This window comes from Drosophila virilis, chromosome X (genome assembly GCF_030788295.1).
Source record: "Drosophila virilis strain 15010-1051.87 chromosome X, Dvir_AGI_RSII-ME, whole genome shotgun sequence".
In the NCBI taxonomy this organism is placed as follows: domain Eukaryota; kingdom Metazoa; phylum Arthropoda; class Insecta; order Diptera; family Drosophilidae; genus Drosophila; species Drosophila virilis.
In genome coordinates this window covers 7098858-7117500 of record NC_091543.1, presented here as the reverse complement: position 1 = coordinate 7117500, position 18643 = coordinate 7098858, and the positions used below count along the sequence as shown (strand labels likewise).

The window sequence follows — 18643 nt, the reverse complement described above, 5'->3', positions numbered from 1 at the left end:
CAATCGTGAGAGCATTGGGTGATTTGGCTCAAACGTATGCCATCGTCTATATAGATGACGTGTTAATTCTAGCGAAGACAAAGGAAGAGGCACTTGAAAGGCTACAAACGGTCTTGGAAAACTTGTCTAGAGCTGGATTCTCATTTAACATTACAAAATGCTCGTTCTTGAAAACAAGCATAGAATATTTAGGATACTTGGTTGAAGCGGGTCAAATTCGACCAAATCCACGCAAGATACAAGCGTTGGCCGAATTGCCGTCACCGCAGTCAGTAACGCAGGTGCGACAATTCATAGGCCTAGCCTCGTATTTTAGGCAATTCGTACCAAAATTTTCTGAGCAGATGAAAGCTTTATATAATCTCACCTCCAAGAATAATAAATTTGTCTGGAAGCCGGAATATGAGGAAATTCGTCAAAAAATCGTATCAATTTTGACTAATGACTCCGTTTTGACAATTTTCGATCCACTAAAGCCAATTGAATTACATACAGACGCAAGTTCTATTGGATATGGTGCTATTTTAATGCACAAGATAGAAAATAGACCCAGAGTCATTGAATATTACAGCAAATGTACGACAATGGCTGAAGCAAAATATCATTCATACGAGCTTGAGACCCTCGCAGTTTACAACGCAGTAAGACACTTCCGCCATTATTTACATGGTCAAAAATTTATTGTGCATACAGATTGCAACTCCCTGAAAGCAAGTATCAAAAAAATTAACCTTACCCCAAGGGTACATAGATGGTGGGCATATCTGCAATCATTTGATTTCAGCATTGAATACAGGAAGGGAGAACGCATGTTACATGCTGATTTTTTCTCGTGCAATCCGTTGCCTACTGATTATAAATCCTCAGCGAAAACGGTTGAAATGCACATAAACCTAGCTGAGATAACCGACGATTGGCTTCTAGCCGAACAGCAACGAGATTCTGACATTGCTTCCATAACCTTAAAATTGCGAAACCATAAGATGGGAGAAGCTATCTCAGCGTCGTACGAATTGAGAGCAGGAGTATTATATCGAAGGATTCAAAGAAATGGCAGCACAAAATGTTTGCCTGTAATACCTAGAGCCTTTAGATGGTCAGTCATTAACAATGTTCACGAAGCCATAATGCATTTAGGGTGGAAGAAAACTCTAGACAAAATGTATGCCAACTACTGGTTCGAGAAGATGTCTAAGTATGTGAAAAAGTTTGTAGAAAATTGCATTACCTGTAGAGTGTCAAAACCACCATCTGGTAAGCTACAAATAGAAATGCACCCGATTCCTAAAGATGACATACCCTGGCACACTGTGCATATTGATATAACCGGAAAATTAAGTGGCAAAAACGACTTAAAAGAGTACATCATAGTTCAAGTTGATGCATTCACAAAATTTGTTCACCTTCAACATACGCTGAACCTTAATACGGAAAACTGCATTAAGGCAGTCAAAGAAACTGTTGCACTATTCGGAGTGCCGGCACGCATCATAGCTGATCAGGGTAAATGTTTTGCTAGCACAAGGTTTAGGGAATTTTGTTCTTCGCAGAAGATAGGTTTACACCTGATTGCGACGGGCGCCAGTCGAGCAAACGGCCAAGTAGAGCGTGTCATGAGCACCTTGAAGAGCATGCTCACAGCGGTTGAGAGTAGTCAGCGATCCTGGCAAGACGCTTTAAAAGACATACAGCTGGCAATAAATTGCACGACAAATCGTGTAACGAAATATAGTCCGTTAGAATTGCTAATCGGTAAAGAGGCAAGGCCGTTAGGAATGATAACAATATCAGATGAAAAAACAATTGATAAAGATTTAATAAGAGCACAAGCGAAAGATAACATGGTGAATAACGCTAAATATGATAAGGCTAGGTTTGATAAAAATAAAGCAAAAATTGTAAAATATAAGCTTGGTGATCATGTCCTACTCAAGAGGGAAGAACGAAATCAAACGAAGTTAGATCCCAAGTTTAAGGGACCTTTTGAGATAATCGAAATACTTGATGGAGACAGATATTTATTAAAGTCATTGACGAGTAAGCGCACGTTTAAGTATGCACATGAGTATTTGCGAGCTTTTCCAAGCAACAATGTATCGGAGGAGTTGATAGATTTGAGAGATGATGAGTGTGACAATGTTGAGGACATTGCTCAAGACACTGTGGCACTAAGAGAGAGTGCGGTTGGGCTCATACACGATGGCTAAGACCGCACCATAATACTCACGCCGTGCACAAGTGCTCGATCATGGCGTGCTGAAGCGGGTGATATTATGGCGGGGGTCAGAGGTTGAAAGACCTGTATGGATCCGCTCCATGTTATCGTTGCTGGGCAGCAAGAGCCTATAGACGTGTGATGACAGAACAACAACAAATAAAAAAAAAAAAATAAAACCTACAATGACCGATGATACTGCTGTTTGTAAAGCTATTCTTAAAGTAAAGTAATGACTAATAAATTTTACCCAACAATTTTGACTATGGCATGATCTAAGCGAAATGTACACACGAGGACGTGTGAAATGTCAGGAAGGCCGTGTCGTGTATCCAATAAATTATTGTGAGTATTATTTTGAATGCTAACGATTAAGTGTTAGTAAGAATCAGAGAATTTGACAGAAGGTACTGCTATTTAACATAACTGTCCTACTTGTATTAGGGTTGCTACTGAAAGCATGGTGTGAGACAAAAAAAGATAGTCTCTGCCGAGCATGGCCCGAGTGTGTTGTATAACGTCCAGTTTGCTATAGTGTTGAATGTTCACTAACAGTACTAAAAGTCAGAGAAGAATATAGAATGACAAGAGCATGAGTAGTATGCTCGAGGACGATGAAAATTATTCATTCTAAAAGTGGAAGTCATAGAGAACAGACGTGCTCGCTCCTAAAAATATAATTATTTTGTGACTATAACGACACTCGGGACTTGCTGTACTGCCAGTATGCCTAATTGCAAAGAAAGTGATTTCTCTGTTCCGACATATATATATGTATGTATGTATGTATGTATGTACTTCAACTGAGAAATTAAGTAATAGCCAAAATTTACAATTGAATCACCGATTCAACGATCCAATAATTGACGCACCAAAACTAAGGGCTGGGAACAGTTGAGCCCGCATTGACAGTTGCAATGGCTTAACGAAAGAGAAAGAGAGTGAGAGAGAGTGAGAGAGAAGGTGGGGTAGAGAGAGGGGGAGGGTGCAACATCCGCTGGAATGGAACGCAAATTGATTGCCAAGTCGCGCGCTCCACTTACAGGGACCCTAAGCAGATATTGCCAATGGGTCTCAGACTTTCTAAATAGCAGCAATTAAGTAACGGGCCAGGGGCACACACACACACACACACACACATATGTATGTATGTCTGTCACCCAATTGAAATACCCTCAAACTGTTCTCTGAGACAGTTTATGGCATGCATCGCATGAGCTATAAATAATTTCCACTTAGAACCCACTTTTCAATTTATAAAACTTTAATACAATCACAATAGCCTATATATATATATATGTATGTATAAAATTCGATTAATGTCAAGTTTTTTATCTAACGGGATAGTTCAAAAGAGAGTATCAAAACAATTTACCGTAGCTGTAAAAACACTTTGTTGACAGCATAGAATTTGAATAAAATGTTTGTATAAAGTTTTTTCTATAATTTTTCTGGCGTTATGTTCTAGGAAAAATAACGAACCGAAATAAATTATATACATATTAAAAAATATTCCCACTTTAAAGTACATTTATGTTCAAGTAAACCTAAAATATGTGTCTTTTTTTTGCTAGTGAAAACACTTTATTGACATACTGTATGTATGTATGCAAGTGTATTTACATATGTTCATATGCATGTATGTATACATAGTTGCTTATTGATGAATCTCTTATCAAACGGATTTGTGGCTGCGATTTATCGCCAGACAACAAGAACAAACATGTCCCTATACAAACACACACGCACACACACACACACATACAAACAATTGTACTTGTGTGTTCTGCTTTTCTTTGTCATAACGAAAAGAAAACATAAGAAAACTTAAGAATCAGACAGCTCTCAGCTGATTCCAAGAGAGCCATTATATGAATGGCAGGGAAAAAAAATTTCAGAGAGCGGAGAGCAAGTGAGCCAGTTGAGAGCTTAAATGAGATAAGCTAAAGAGACATTAAAACTAAACGCTGTCTGCCGCCTGCTTGCTAGCTGTGCTGCTTTGTGCACCAGTGTTGCCATTTATTGAGAAACCAAAAATGCTAGATCTACTTTAAAAAATAAACGCGCAAAACAGCCAAATTTTGGTTAAAAACAAGCTAAAATTTTAAAGGTATTTTTTGTTTGACATTTTCATTTAAAGTAATAGAGTATACAACAAATTCAAGGACTCGCTAATGCTGTCTAAATGCAGATAATTACTGTTTGTTATTTCATCCAACAGCAAACTTAACTTGGCATCACACATATCTTTTTGCAGTTCCCCACGGAAATGAGGAGCCAAAGCATTTTTAAATATATTTTTGCATTTGTTTCGTTTCATTTTTATTCGGCTAGCCGTGCTGCTGTCATCGAATTGCATAGCATACAAACTGCTCAAAACTGTTTATAAACAGTTTTCGTCATTTTACAAGTCAAAAGTTTATCAAGTTGTGAAATTTATTGCCTTAGTGGTGTGAGCCGCGATAGTAATACTTAGCAACATGCCAACTTCACGCTTTCCTTTCAATAATGATGCCAACTTTGCTCATTTCAAGTTTCGACACATTTTTGTTAATATCAAATAGAAATCCCGCTGCCCGCTGTTTTCCATTTTTTTCCGCAGTCAGACTTTCAAAAAAGCCAGATCTGACGGGAAAAAATCTAAATAGGCAACACTGTTGCCCACACGAATGCATAAGGCAATCGTTAGAAGAGAGCGCGCGAGAGAGAGAGAGTGAGAGATTGTCGGCTCTGACTTCAACAAGCAAGCGTTCTACTTGCTTGCTAGATCAGTTCAGTTCACATTGAAATTCGGAAACGAACGGTTGTGTGTGGCAGCTGGGCTGACGAGCGTCTGTTTGAACGGCTAAAAATTAGTATTTTCTTCGTTTTTTTTTTTTTTAACGAGTTTATGAATTTAAAACATTTTTTTCTTATTCTTTTTTGTGTTGAATAAAAAAAAAATATTTCTGTTGATGACGAGCAACATTAATGTGTATATTATATGAGCAAAAGAAGATTTTGACGAAATTCTTAAACACAACCACAAACACACACAACACATATATATATATAAACATATGTGTATATTGCATGTGTAGTCGCAAGCTGTGAATCAATCGGTAGCAAAAGTGCAAAATCTTCTAGAAACAACAACAACAACAAGACAAAAACGAAGAAGAAGATAAACAACGAATTTTCTCAACTCCAAACCCCCAACAACAACACCCAACACAGAGAGAGAGAGAGAGAGACGGACACAGTTCAGGGAACAGAACAGTCAAAGGAAGAGATAGCTCAACATGGAGAAGCGGTTGCCCCCCTCCAGCAGTGGGAACAGCGCCAAAACCTCGATCATGTGCTGGACATTGGTTTTTCTCTGTCTGCACTTGGCTGGCGCTGATGCTGCTGTTCACAGCATCAGGCGGGGCAGCAGAGATGCGGGCGAGGGGGGGCCGCAGAGCATATGCATACCCTGCCATTGTCACGGCCTAACGGTCATATGCGACTATGCGCATAACAAATCGGTAAGTGTGCCCAATTGAATTTAGTTTATCGAACTGTTCCCACTAAACGTTCCATTCTGTGCTGAAAGTGTTTCCAATTGCAAATTCTACAGTAAAAGCGCGCTAATGCAAATATTTCGCTTGCAAATGTGAAAAACAAAATAAAAATAAAAATAAATACAGTGAAATGAAAGTAAAACAAATAAACTGAAGCTGAACTTCACTTGACTTCTGATCTGACTCTTGATCTCGTTAACTATAGCCATTTATGATGGGTGCGTTTTAGCGAGTGCCGCCTGTGTGCACATATATCGGAACAGTTGCCTCTTTAATGGAACGCATTGTTATGCCGTCTTGGCCCACAGACTTTTGGCAAGTGTACGCCAATTTTGTCTGCATATATGCTTATATGCACATACATATATACATATATATATACATGTATGTATGTGTGTATGTGTGTGCGTGCATGTAGTTGTGCGCACTCGTTTGTCAAAGATTCAAAACGTAAATAAACTCACAAAGCGGGCGGGCAATTAACGGGCAAAACGAACCAGCTCAAAAGAACAATAAAGCAACCAGTTCAACTGGTTATGTTAATGAATCAGGTGTAAGGCAGGTGTGCGTGTGCGTGTGCGTGCGCATGTGTGTGTGTGTGTCTCTGTCCGTCTATCTTTGGTTTTTCTGTCTGCTGCAAGTTTTGGGGCGCGATTCGCTTTTGTTGTTGTTGCTGTTGTTGTCGCCGCCTGCTTCCGGATGCATTTTGCTGCTGCTGCTGCTGCTGATAAATTTTTTTTTTTTTTTTTTTTTTTATTTGGTTTATTTTGCGCTGGAATCGATCAGTGCCTTCTGATCTCTACCAAGCGGAGTTAAGGGTATAGTGTATAGTTATTATTTAATAACTTAAATGTTTAATAACTTAAATGGCTGATAAATTTAACTATAACTTTTAACTAAATCGAGGCATGGGCGTTTAACCGGAAGTGGGCGTGGCGACAGCCAATTGCCGCCGTCGCTCGAATGGCGTGACAGCTGATGTGTGCGATTGTGTGTGTGTGTCGGCATTTTGTAGATACATAGCTAAAAATGTATATGCTATAGAACTCTTGACTTTTCCACCAACCCCCTCACTCCTCCCTCATGTGGGAGACTGTGCAAAGTTAACGATACAATCAAAGAATGTTTAGGGGGAGAGTTAACTGTGAGTACAAAATAGAAGTCAAACGGTTGTTAATATGTATCTGCCTATACTTTAGCTGTATCTGCAGCTGTATCTGTATCTGTATCTATTTCTGTATCTGTATCTGAGACAAGAAGCAGTTCTAGTTCTAGCTATGCTCAAAGAACCAAGTCTTGAAATCCATATTCATGATGCGAAACAGAAAGCTATTCGATAAGTTAAATATTCCTAAAATGTTTTAAATTTTATGCTTTTCGATCTTCTGTAATCTTTTAGCTATGCTCACTAAAAAGCCAAGTTTCCCTTTGTATATTTATTGATAATATGAAAATGAGAAAAGCTAAAGAAGAAAAGTAATTAACTCGTTCGTTGTTTGATAAAATGTTGAATAGATTTGAAATGATCAATTCTCTAAATAAATTACGTTAAAAGGCGCATGGCAAACCGATAGTTATCGATGTTGTCAAAAGGACCGAAAACTATCGTATCGAATATTAAAAGAAACGCGTGTTTAATAAACTTGTTTGCCTTGTAAATTTGTTAATTTGATGCTTCGAGCTCTTATAATCTCTGACCTATGTATGTCCACTGAAAAGCCAAATCTCAGCCTGAAGATTTATCGATAATTTTTCATAATCAGATACCGAAAGCACATAACAGTAAAAGAAAGATAAATAAACTCGTTTGTTTAATAAAAAAAAAAGTTTCAAATATTTGCAAATTTCCGTTCTCGCATGACAAATCGATATTTATCGATCGAATTGCCCGATAACTTTATCGATAACATGAAATAAAAGTGCGTTAATTAAACTCTCAAAAAGCTATTTACATTATCTACAGGGTATCAAAGCGCTCAAAATACGCACCAATTTTTCCACATTTTGAAATCAACAAAATGTTTAGTTTTCCAATGCGAGGCACATAAATAACATACAACGCGCTCTAGAGCGAGACGCGAAGATTGTTTCGAAATGTGTCTCTCTCACGCTCTCTCTCACGCTCTCTCGTTGAGTGTGTTTGTTTTAGGAATATGACTGTTTAAATACCATTGAAATGGGTACTTAAAACCAAATGCGAGTGGAAAATGAAATTGAAATGGATATGGGAAATGGGAAATGGGCACGAGAGCTACTAAGAAATCCATCAAGTGGCAAAAGCAAGTCTTTGGACCAGCCCGGCGGGAGCACATGTTTCATTTGCATAAATATCAATTTGTATTACAATTTATATACAGACAACCTATATCTATATACAGTTATAGTCTGGTTATAGATCCATTTGCATGCTCCAAAAATCATCTTCAAGCAAGCAAATTTATGTTTTCTTGTATACAGCAAGCATCAAGATCCAATGGCAATTGCGATTTATGGCACATTCGTCTTTATAATCTGTATGTTATGAAAGAAACTAAAGATATCTCGTCAAGTCAATGAAGTGCCAGAAAATATAGCCCAAATTCCAATTCAAGCACAAACTTAACTGAACAAATGTTTTGTTCTTTGTGAATATTCGGAAAAACATTTTCAATTGATTTGCAAATTCTGAACTTTTTTAGAAAGTATTGCCAGGCATTGCAACGCTCTTGTCGTCATTTTCTTCTTTTCTTTCTTTTCTTTTCACCCGTTTGGGTTGATTTTTGTATTCACATACAGCAATTATATAAAATAAACTGAAGTTCAATTAGATAAGCCCAAGAAATGGCATTCCATCAATATGCCCGCCCTTTTTTGAGCATAATCAGCTGATAATTGGCCAAAGGTGAGAAGATATAGGAATATAGGAAACTGATATATATATATATATATACATATATTATGTACATACAATGATCGGGAAATGTTTGCTTTTAATACACAAGACCGACTTCGTCGCTTATCGGGGCTGGGCAACAGTTTGGCCGGACAATGCGCACAATCTGTGACTCACGTAGACTTGCAGATACAATTGTATCTGACAGATACGCGAACGTGAGCCACAGACAAAAAAAAGGTCGCTTGCTGTGCGCTCGGCTATTGGAAAATCCTGCCACGCCATAAGGCACACACATGTGTGTGTGTATGTGTGTGTGTAGATGTGTGTGTTGTTGTTCCTCTTTCAACTAAAACAACAACAAGAAGAAGAATAAGAAGAAGAAAACTGTAAAATATTCTCACCATGTGCCGCGAAAAACTTCAACGCAAATGCACATCATAATTTATTTTAAATTGATTTTCAGTTTGGCTTATTTATGTGCATATATATATATACACACACACACACACACACACACATATGCAAGCATATATGTAGCCGAATGTTGGCTGCTATTTCCGCCCACAGCGCCCCGCCCCGCCTCTTTATATATAACATATATATAAATATATATATATATATATATATTTGTATATATATATGTATTTAGATAACTTCCAGTTGCTGGGCTCTAAATATAAATGCGACGGCGACAAAAAATGCGCTGGAAAATTGGGAAAAGTGCAGTCGGTGGGACAACAACAACAACAAGAAAAATAAGAATAAGCAGCAGATGAAGAGCGAGAAGAAGCGAGACAAAGTTAAAAGCACACAAATGCTGCACAGAGAAGTTCTCTAAATATAGATAATGCCTTACAAGTGGGCCCTAATACATATAAACACATGCATGCATGTGTGCATGTGTGCATATGTGCATGTATGCATGTGTGCATGTATGCATGTGTGCATGTATGCCCTCTCAAAAGTTGATACATGCAAGTTTACAGCTAATCCATCGAAAGATAACAAAGCAGAACTTAATTGAAATTTCCGCTTTGCAAGAAACGAAGACGAAATGAGAAGAAAACAGAAAACTGAAAAAAAAAGAACCGGAGCAATTCACTAAATTGCGCCCAAAGCAAAGCCAATTCCAAGCTGAGTGATGGGTTGTAAACTAAATGCAATAAAACAACAACAGACGGGCAAGGGGGGTAGGGGGGGGTGGGGAGGGGAAGGGAGAGAACGCACAAACACACACAAACAAACAAACAAACAAACAACATATAACAATAGCTGGCAGCCACATTAATATGAATAATAACAATAATAAACCGCAAATGTCTGAAAATACATATGTATATGCAGAATACATGTACAAGAGCGAAGAGTAGGGGCGCGGAGGGTGAGCAGGAGAAGGGGCGGGTAGGTGAGAGAGAGAGAGAGTGAGAGAGGGGCGGGCAACAATTGTTGCGTCGCTGCCAATTCTGGAAATTGTCGCAGCTGCGCGCAGACTACAGCAACAAAAAAATAATATGAACCGCAAGCACAAGTGAGGGAGGGAGGGGGTGTGGTAGGGGGGCTCGAAAGAAAAAGAAAAGGAGAAGAAAGGGATGGGGCAGAAAAGAAAATAAATCAAGTCAGGTGCCACTAACAGTGCAATACTCCCCCCACCTCCCCTTTCTCATGCTCTCTCTCTCTCTCCTCCCCCACCACCCTCTTTCACTCCCCCTCTCTCTCTCGCTCTCTCTGTTTAGCTGTAATAATTTCGTCATTTAGGACTCATGCATATCAGACGAGTGGGAAAAATATACTAGGCGAGAGATATGTCGTCGGAACTATGTCTTTATATGCCATATAATTCCGATATATTGGAATATCTTGCAAAATACATAACTTTTTAAAGAGCAAATATGACTATAAACTAGATTTGGGTCAAAATAAATAGTTGAGGATTATGTGAATAATTCGGTTCGATCGTCATGATTCATTGTATAGATTAGATATTGCGAATTACTAAAGTTCCTGATCGTCATGATTCATTGTATAGATTAGATATTGCGAATTACTAAAGTTCGAAAAACGTTGAGACATAGAGAAATTATAACTTGGGGGGAATATGCATATATAGATAAATATATATTAATCATTATTTTAAACGGCTGTAAGTTTTTGTTATAACAATGGTACGCCACGCCCCCCCCCCCCCCCCCTCATTTTGTTCACTTTGCAATTGTGAACCAAATACGGCGGGCGACGAACAGTTGGATTTGCGAGAATTATGCGGAAGTCAATCAGACATTTAACTTTGCACGTAGACTCACAATAGCTTTGAGTGTGTGAGTAAGTGAGGGAGAGGGAGAGAGTGTGTGTGTGTGTGAGTGAGAGAAAGAGAGAGTGCCAGAGTATGTGTGTGAGAGAGTGTGTCATAAGACTATCTAACTTGATTGCAACTGATTGCGATCTATGCTGAGGCAGAAAATTAACAGCACACAGCACATAACATAATTATGTTACATGACATATGTTAATATGTAACATAACATATGATCGTCGTGCATTTTATTTTGTGAAATTCCCATTTTCGCAGTGTGTGCGTGTCTTGTAGACTTCGCATCCGGTCTCAAGAACGCATAGCGGAAAAATAAATTTTGTTAGTAAAAAAGAAAAGAAAATAATTTCCGAATATGGAAACCTTCCGTTGACTTTGCTGTTTTTATTAACTAAACAAATAAATATATTTTATTATTGGCAAGAATTTACGAATTTACCCAAGAATTTGAAAAACATGGCACAAAAACTCAGGCGTTTCGTAAATAGATAAATTTAACTAATTATGTTTACTTATTTCCATTAAGATTTATAAACTATAAACTTTTATATTTTGAGAAAATGGCCTTACAACTGTGAGATAAGTTCGCAAGTCAAGTCGGCTGCTGATCTAGAATATATATATATATATATATATGTATATATCTATACCAAATGCAATCGGAGATGTCTCCAGCTGAGCATTACACAAATTTGAATACCCTCTGCAAGGGTACAAAGAGTCGCACTTGCCAACTGAGACTCGAGTCCAACAATCTGACAATCAACACGATCGTCAGTAACCAGCACGTTGTTGTTGTTGATGTTTTTGTTGTTGTTGTTGCAGTCACCCCAGCACTTGGAAGTCAAACTATTTTCCTTTAATTTAATAAGAAAATTGCTCTCGCACACATTCGTGCAATGTCTCTGTTGGGGCTGGAGCAATGAACGTTGCGGTCAACTTGCAGTTGTCTGCAGCAAAGCTGCAATTGTTGTCGTCGTCGTCGTTGTTGTTGTTGTTGTTGTTGTCGCGACAACAGACATTTAAAAATAATAGCAAGCACCCGGGCACAAGAAATGTAAGTCAAGCGTCACATCGACAACGGAGCAGCACATAAAAAGTAACTAAACGCCAAAAGTGAAAACGAGTTCGAGTCCAAGTTGTAATACCCTAGAGCAAAAGTTAAAATATATCGCTAGTTATCGTTTTGGATTGCAGCGAGACAAAAGAATTGATATTTTGCCATAATTAATGGGCCTCAACTGAATATATCGTATTTTCCTTCTCGATATTTATCGATTTTGCATCGCACGATAACTCGCACACAACAAGTGGTCACATATCAGCAAAAAGGGGTTTTGTTCTCTATCGATATTTATCGATTTGCAAAAAATATAAGAAGTTTATTAAACACATCTGAAAATTGATTGGCAAGTGATGCAGTAAAATGTAATAAACATTAAAGCTATAACAATCTAGATCTAGGTTGTTTAACTTCAGCAGCTTACGCAGATGGAGATAACGATAGTTATCGAAATAGTTATCGGTAGGAAATAATACGAGAAAAAAACCAAGCTTTACATTCGTTCACATATGTCTATCGATATATTATTCCATTTAAAATAAGAACTTTGCTAGGCAGAACACGTAAATCTCTTACAGGAAGTGTTTATCGATATTTATCGATTTTGAATGAAACTAATATTATTTTCACACAAAAAGAAGCGACATAACGGATTATATTATCATAAGCTAAGCTCAAATTGTGTTGTTATATATCGATATTTATCAATTATGTATATTTGCGCAATATCTTTGGAGCTTGACAAAATCGTGAGACCCTTTGTTAGGGCAAACATAGAAATATTTGCCACAAGCAGCATGGAAAAAAAAAGAAAAAGTGACGTGGTGTCTGGTCTGCCACGCCTCTGTCTCTGTGCCTCTGCCCTAGTGGGGCACAACTGAATTTCTCTCGCTCACACACACACTCTCTCTCTCTCTCTCCCTCTCTATGTGTTTCTCCTCGCAGCTGTCGCCCATATTGGACAGTAGGTACTCGGTGCCGGCAAATATCAACGGCATGGAACTGACGCTGACGGATCGAACTGAATTTGAACTGCATGGCGGCCTCTTTCAGCAGAACCGCGTGAATCGGTTTGTGGTCAAGGGACCGAATATACCCAATGGCAATGATCAGGTGGAATTGATAGATAACGCCTTTCGCGGCAATCTGGCTGGCTATCCGGATCTGCAGATACTCGGCGTAAGCTCTGTATTTGTGCGCAACTATTCGCTTTCAGGTAAGTTAACGAACTATTCTTGTTTGTAAACAAATTTACATAAAGTCGATTAAGCTTTTAGCTTGTTGTGAAAGCTTTAAGTTTTTAGTGAGAAGCTTAAAATAAAACTAAATAAAACCAGCTAAAAAACTGAAGCACATTAAAGCTTAAAACTGATATAGATGGGTCTTAACATGACTTGAAAAGCTTTAAAGTGTGGAGGAAGTTTTAAAAGCTTTAAGCAAGCTTTAATATTCTGAATAGATAGCATGCATAGCGCCAACTAAGCAATAGCTTAGTCGATGTCAACTAAAGAAACGAAAATTAATAAGAAGTTCGAGTAGTATTTAGAACACAAAGCCTTAATCTTGCTGCAAAAGCTTTACGTTGTTAGTGAGAAGCTTACAATAAAGCTAAAGCCCATGAAAGAATGCTCTTAACACAATTTGAAAACCATAGATGTGTGGACAAACTTAAGAGAGCTTTAAGCAAGCATTAATATTTTGAGAAATAACTAAGTAAATGTTTTCAATATCAACATAAAAGCAAAACAAAATGTTTTTGTAAAGCTTTCAGCGCTTAAACTGTAGACAAACAGCTTTAAGGACCACTTAAAGCACCAAACAAAAGCTTCAACATTTTTTTTTTTATTAAAAAGCAACAATTATTGGATACATTCTGTATGCTGCAGACTTACTAAAGCAAAGCTTTGCACATTACTTAAAGGTAAAAAAAGTTGGAATATGTAAAAGAGCTTTAATATTATTGATCATATTTATTGATATTCAGCTGTAAGCTAAAAGCTAGCTAGGAAAAGCTTTGAACTGCAATATCATAAATAGAAGAGACAAAAAGCTGTAATTCAGAGCTTTAAGTGTGAATAATTGTGTTCAGACAGTTTAATTAAGTTGCAGGAAGAGATTTATTGAGCTAAATAGGCGCAATTAGACATACTTAAAGCAGTTGAGTGCTAGATTTAATATAAAACTCTCGCTCTCTCTCTCTCTCTCTCTCTCTCTCTCTGTTTTCTGACAGGTGGTGAGATCAAGCTACGTGTGGAGAACAGCGATCTGTTGGTATTGTTCACGAATGCCTTCATCAATATGAACATGTCGTGCAACTTTACGAACATACGCAGCCTGGTGATAAACGAGAAGTCCTTCAATCCGATTCTCAAGTCCTACGTGAATGTGAGCATAACAAATAGTTAAATCTATACAATGTGAAACTATTTTATAACAAAATAATCTCAATCAATAATTGCAGCTGCATATCGAAAACGCGCACATCGAGCACATCAACCGATTCGATGTATCGATGAATAAAATCGTGTTCATCAATTGCACCATTGGCAGCGTTCAGAGCCAGGCCTTCGATGTGACCAACATCAATCAACTGGCCTTCGAGAACTGTCGCATCGGGAAGATCGAGGAGCGGGCCCTCACCAGCAAACTGTTCAGCGAGCACGTCTCCATTACGGGCACACAGATCGGCACCATCGACAGCAAAGCCATCATGGGCAGCGGCATATCCAAGCTGACGCTCAAGGAGAATACGTGAGTGCATAAGACAAAAAGTAGGGCATAGGTTATGAGCAGGCTTAAGATTTTGCAAATCGAATAGCTTTTTGTCTGGCAGGAATAGGAATACGCATCGTTTGGGATTATATTCACGATAATCAAGAGATAAAGACAAACAGGAAGAAAGAAGGATAGGAGAATAAGATAAGGATAAGATATTGATTATCGTATGTTCGTCTGCATGAATGCGACTGTACTCTGAGTTATCATTCGCAGATAGATATGATTCCCCAATATTTCTAATATTCGATTATATGCACAATAGTCCCCAGCAGTGGATTATGATAGAGTGTCTAGGTGTCAAGGCTTTTGTATAGCATAGTACGATTGCATTTTATCTTAGCTAGGTGCGGCAAATGTGTGAAAAAGTAACACAACTTGCCACCTGCAAAATCCGCTAGTTCATCCATAATCAACTAACTAACAAGCTTCTCGTTGTCCACTTGCAGCATTGATACGATCAAGGAGGACGCGATATTGGTGCACAGCGTCTTTGTGTATTTCGAAAGGAACTGGATTAAGTATCTGGGCGATAACTGGATCCATGTGAACAATGGCGAGCTGATTGCGATCGAGGACAATCATTTTGGTAACTTTGCGGCCATGCAACTTAACCAGGATCATCGCAAGCGTACCAATTGCACGTTCGTGAACAATTGGCTGGGCAATCCGCAGCCGAATAGCCTCAACTTTAGCAATTGTGAGGTGCGCGCAATAACCGTGGATCATGAGTGCAGCTGTGACGATGGCAAACGCTGGCTGCCCACGCTGACCGATCATGATCTCAGCTCGGAGCTCTATTGCCAGCTGGGCAAGCGTTTGGACAGATGCTTCAATGCCAGCCAGGTGCATTTGCGGCGTTACGTGAACGAGGTGTGCGGCGTCAATCGGACCACATTGCGCTGCATTGGCGGCCATACCATGAAATGGTATCGCGATAATTTCTATACGGAACAGGAGCGCGAACAACAAATGAAGGGCATCTCGAACGACATGGTTATCCTGATTGTATTCGGCGTCATGCTGGCCTGCGGCGCGATTGTGCTCGTTGCGTGTTATTTGTGCGGCAAATGCAAATGTGCACGTTCGCGCGATACTTGCATATTGTCGGACACGGATCGCAATATATTGGAAAAGGATCACGAGCGTTTGTCAATGCGATCGGACGATAGTGTGGCCAAAAAGCTAATCAAGAAATTGATCAGCAACAGGCTAACGCCCGAACAATGCTCGGATGCGGTAATGCAGTTGACGCAGCATTTGAAAAAATTATCCGATGCATCGAATCGTGTGCTCGCCAATCATATGGCAACGGCGCACAGTAAAAAAGATGACGACAATTATACACTTGCCAATCATCATCAGCAACATCATCATCATCATCATCATCATCATCAGCACTCACCGCTGCCCACAGCGCCAACGCACGAATCAAACGATCAGGAGCCCATCTATGCCGAGCCATTGCTATCCGCACAATACTCATTGCCATCGGATCCAATGGACGCGGCGGCAACCTCCTTCTACTCGGAGCCCTACAATTCAGAAGCCAGTGAGTATGGCAATTGAGCGTAGCAAATGCTGTTCCACACGTGCCTGATTATATATATATATATATATATATATAGATATATATTACATATATAAGAATATTTATCGATGTACAATTTACGCATCTAATTTTTTTTTTTGGCTGTGCGCATATATTTTATGTTTAATCCGAAATTCTTTTGTGTGCCTAGTTTTATGATACTTAACTGGCAAACACAATTGTATTTCGTTAAATATTTCTATATGCTATATCCATGTATCTGTTATACCAAAATTAACAATGTATTCTATATACTAAACACAACAACAACAACAACAACAACAACAAAAACCAAAAACTAACATATTTTGAGCAACAAACACGATACACAACACAACACATTGTTAGTCAGTAGTAAGCAGCGCACGTAGCACACAAAAAAAATACATGCGTTCCACATGCGATCCACACCTGACATGCAACACACAAGTGCAAAAGCTTGGATCGATCAAATCACACTTAGAACATGGGATCCACGCATACGATTCACAAATTAATTTGAAAAGCTGGGCACATTTGGTCCAAAAAAACTGAAAACATGGAATAGATATGTATGATTCACACACAAAACGCAATGCTAGAAAATTGCCAAAGCTGGGCACACTGAATGTCTAAAAATCATTTGGCATCTACATGGGATCCACAATAAACAGAGCTCGATAAGGCAAACACTTGAAATAAGCTGGGCACACTGAAATGCATAAAGACTTGCGATTCACATTAAACAGTGCCAACTGAAGCTAATGGATAAACTTAAACATGGGATCCACAAGCGATCCATACATGAAATTCAACACGCAATTATTGCAAATGCTGGGCATCGCGAATACACACCGTAAGAAAATTGATAATTTCAAAAGCTGGCCACATTGAAAAGCATAAACATGTTAGATTAAAACACGATCCATACAAGATCCACATGCGTTCCACAAATGCAAAATACGCGTTATTTGGTGTCCATTAAAGACGATTGTAGATATGTGGAATGCATTCTGTTAATACGCTAGGCAACGATAACACACACACACACACACATATATATATATATATATATATATATATACACACACACAGATAGGGACACGCACACACACAGGCACACACACAAAAGTATGCACAGGTACTAAGAGCAAGGCACATTTATGGAACGCATTAACCAAAAAGGTATAAAATTTGTAAAATTCTAATTTGTAGTAAACATTGGTGCCGGTTCTCTCTCACCCCCCCTCTCTCTCTCTCTCTCTCTTTCTCTGTCCGTCTGTCTGTCTGTCTCTGTTCTCATTCTCGCTGTCTCTCTAGCTATTGGGACATTTGCTCTCTTCCACTCACACACGTTCTCGGGCGCATATTCTCTCACCCTCCATACTAACTGACCACAACTATGCAAATATGTATGTGAACTAATCGATTGCTCTCCGCTCGATTTGCAGATGCGAGCGATATGCCACAAGATCAGGAGGCTTTGCCGCAGTACGCCCAGTTGCAGCGCCAACCCACAGCTCAGGAGCGCGCCGTCCGAAGTGTGAGCAATGTTAGCAATGCCAGCTATGCCACGCCCGTTTGGCGTCAGACTGCCGATGCCACGCCCATACTGTTAACAACAACATTTTCCGCCCAGCCGCCAACGCAACGCCATGCACGCGACATGCGTCCAGATCTCGAGATGTCACAATTGCATCCCATCAATCATCAATCCAGCTCCACCTCCGGCAGCCCGGCCCGCTTTCCCAGCAATCACAACACCATGCGAAGCTTTCAGTACTTGGACGGAGCCGCCAGCCTGGCCGCCATGGAGGATATGGCTGCGTTGCCGCCAGATTCTGGCTCAAATCATTCGGGGGGGAGCGATGAGACTGTCAAAATCGACGAAATTGAATACGTTGATGCCTAAAACTAACCAATATTATAACAAAAACACTTGTGATAACTAAACAAAAACAATATTTACTTTGTATACCCCTTTTTTTTTTGTCATGAAATGTGCAGCGCATAGAAGGAGACATTCGCAAAACCCATTAACTATATATGTTCCAGATCAGGCGAGTTGATATAGCCAAGTCCAGCTAACTAGTCTCTCAGCTTTTAGCTAGGTCCAGATCGGACCACTATATATTTATCAGTTTTTTTTATACTGTTTTTCCCAATATCAAACTCAGCATTTACAATCAAATGTCTAAAAGGGTATCAATTCTTCGGCGTGTCGAAGATATTCTTACTATCTCGTCAGCTGAAGGCTAAGCATTCACAATCAAAGACAAGAAAACGAACTAAAAC

At 39.1% G+C, this 18643-nt stretch overlaps 2 protein-coding genes across 2 annotated transcripts in view; one reads left to right on the top strand and one right to left on the bottom strand.

The window, feature by feature from the left end:
• The window catches only part of hiw (MYC binding protein highwire), a 64626-nt gene that overhangs the window by 22175 nt on the left and 23808 nt on the right, over positions 1-18643 (bottom strand). The window lies entirely within an intron of this gene.
• On the top strand, positions 4994-18325 carry be (ben). The gene is made up of 6 exons (XM_002056898.4): positions 4994-5721; positions 12949-13219; positions 14234-14388; positions 14465-14754; positions 15228-16330; positions 17800-18325. Exons 1-6 carry the CDS (start codon positions 5497-5499, stop codon positions 18258-18260), a joined length of 2505 nt encoding a protein of 834 aa, XP_002056934.1. The 5' UTR covers positions 4994-5496; the 3' UTR covers positions 18261-18325.

Coding starts and splice junctions, on each gene's coding strand:
- be (XM_002056898.4), top strand. CDS start 5,497: ATGGAGAAGCGGTTGCCCCCCTCCAGCAGTGGGAACAGCGCCAAAACC. Junction 5,722..12,948: donor ACTATGCGCATAACAAATCG/GTAAGTGTGCCC, acceptor TTCTCCTCGCAG/CTGTCGCCCATATTGGACAG. Junction 14,389..14,464: donor TTCTCAAGTCCTACGTGAAT/GTGAGCATAACA, acceptor CAATAATTGCAG/CTGCATATCGAAAACGCGCA.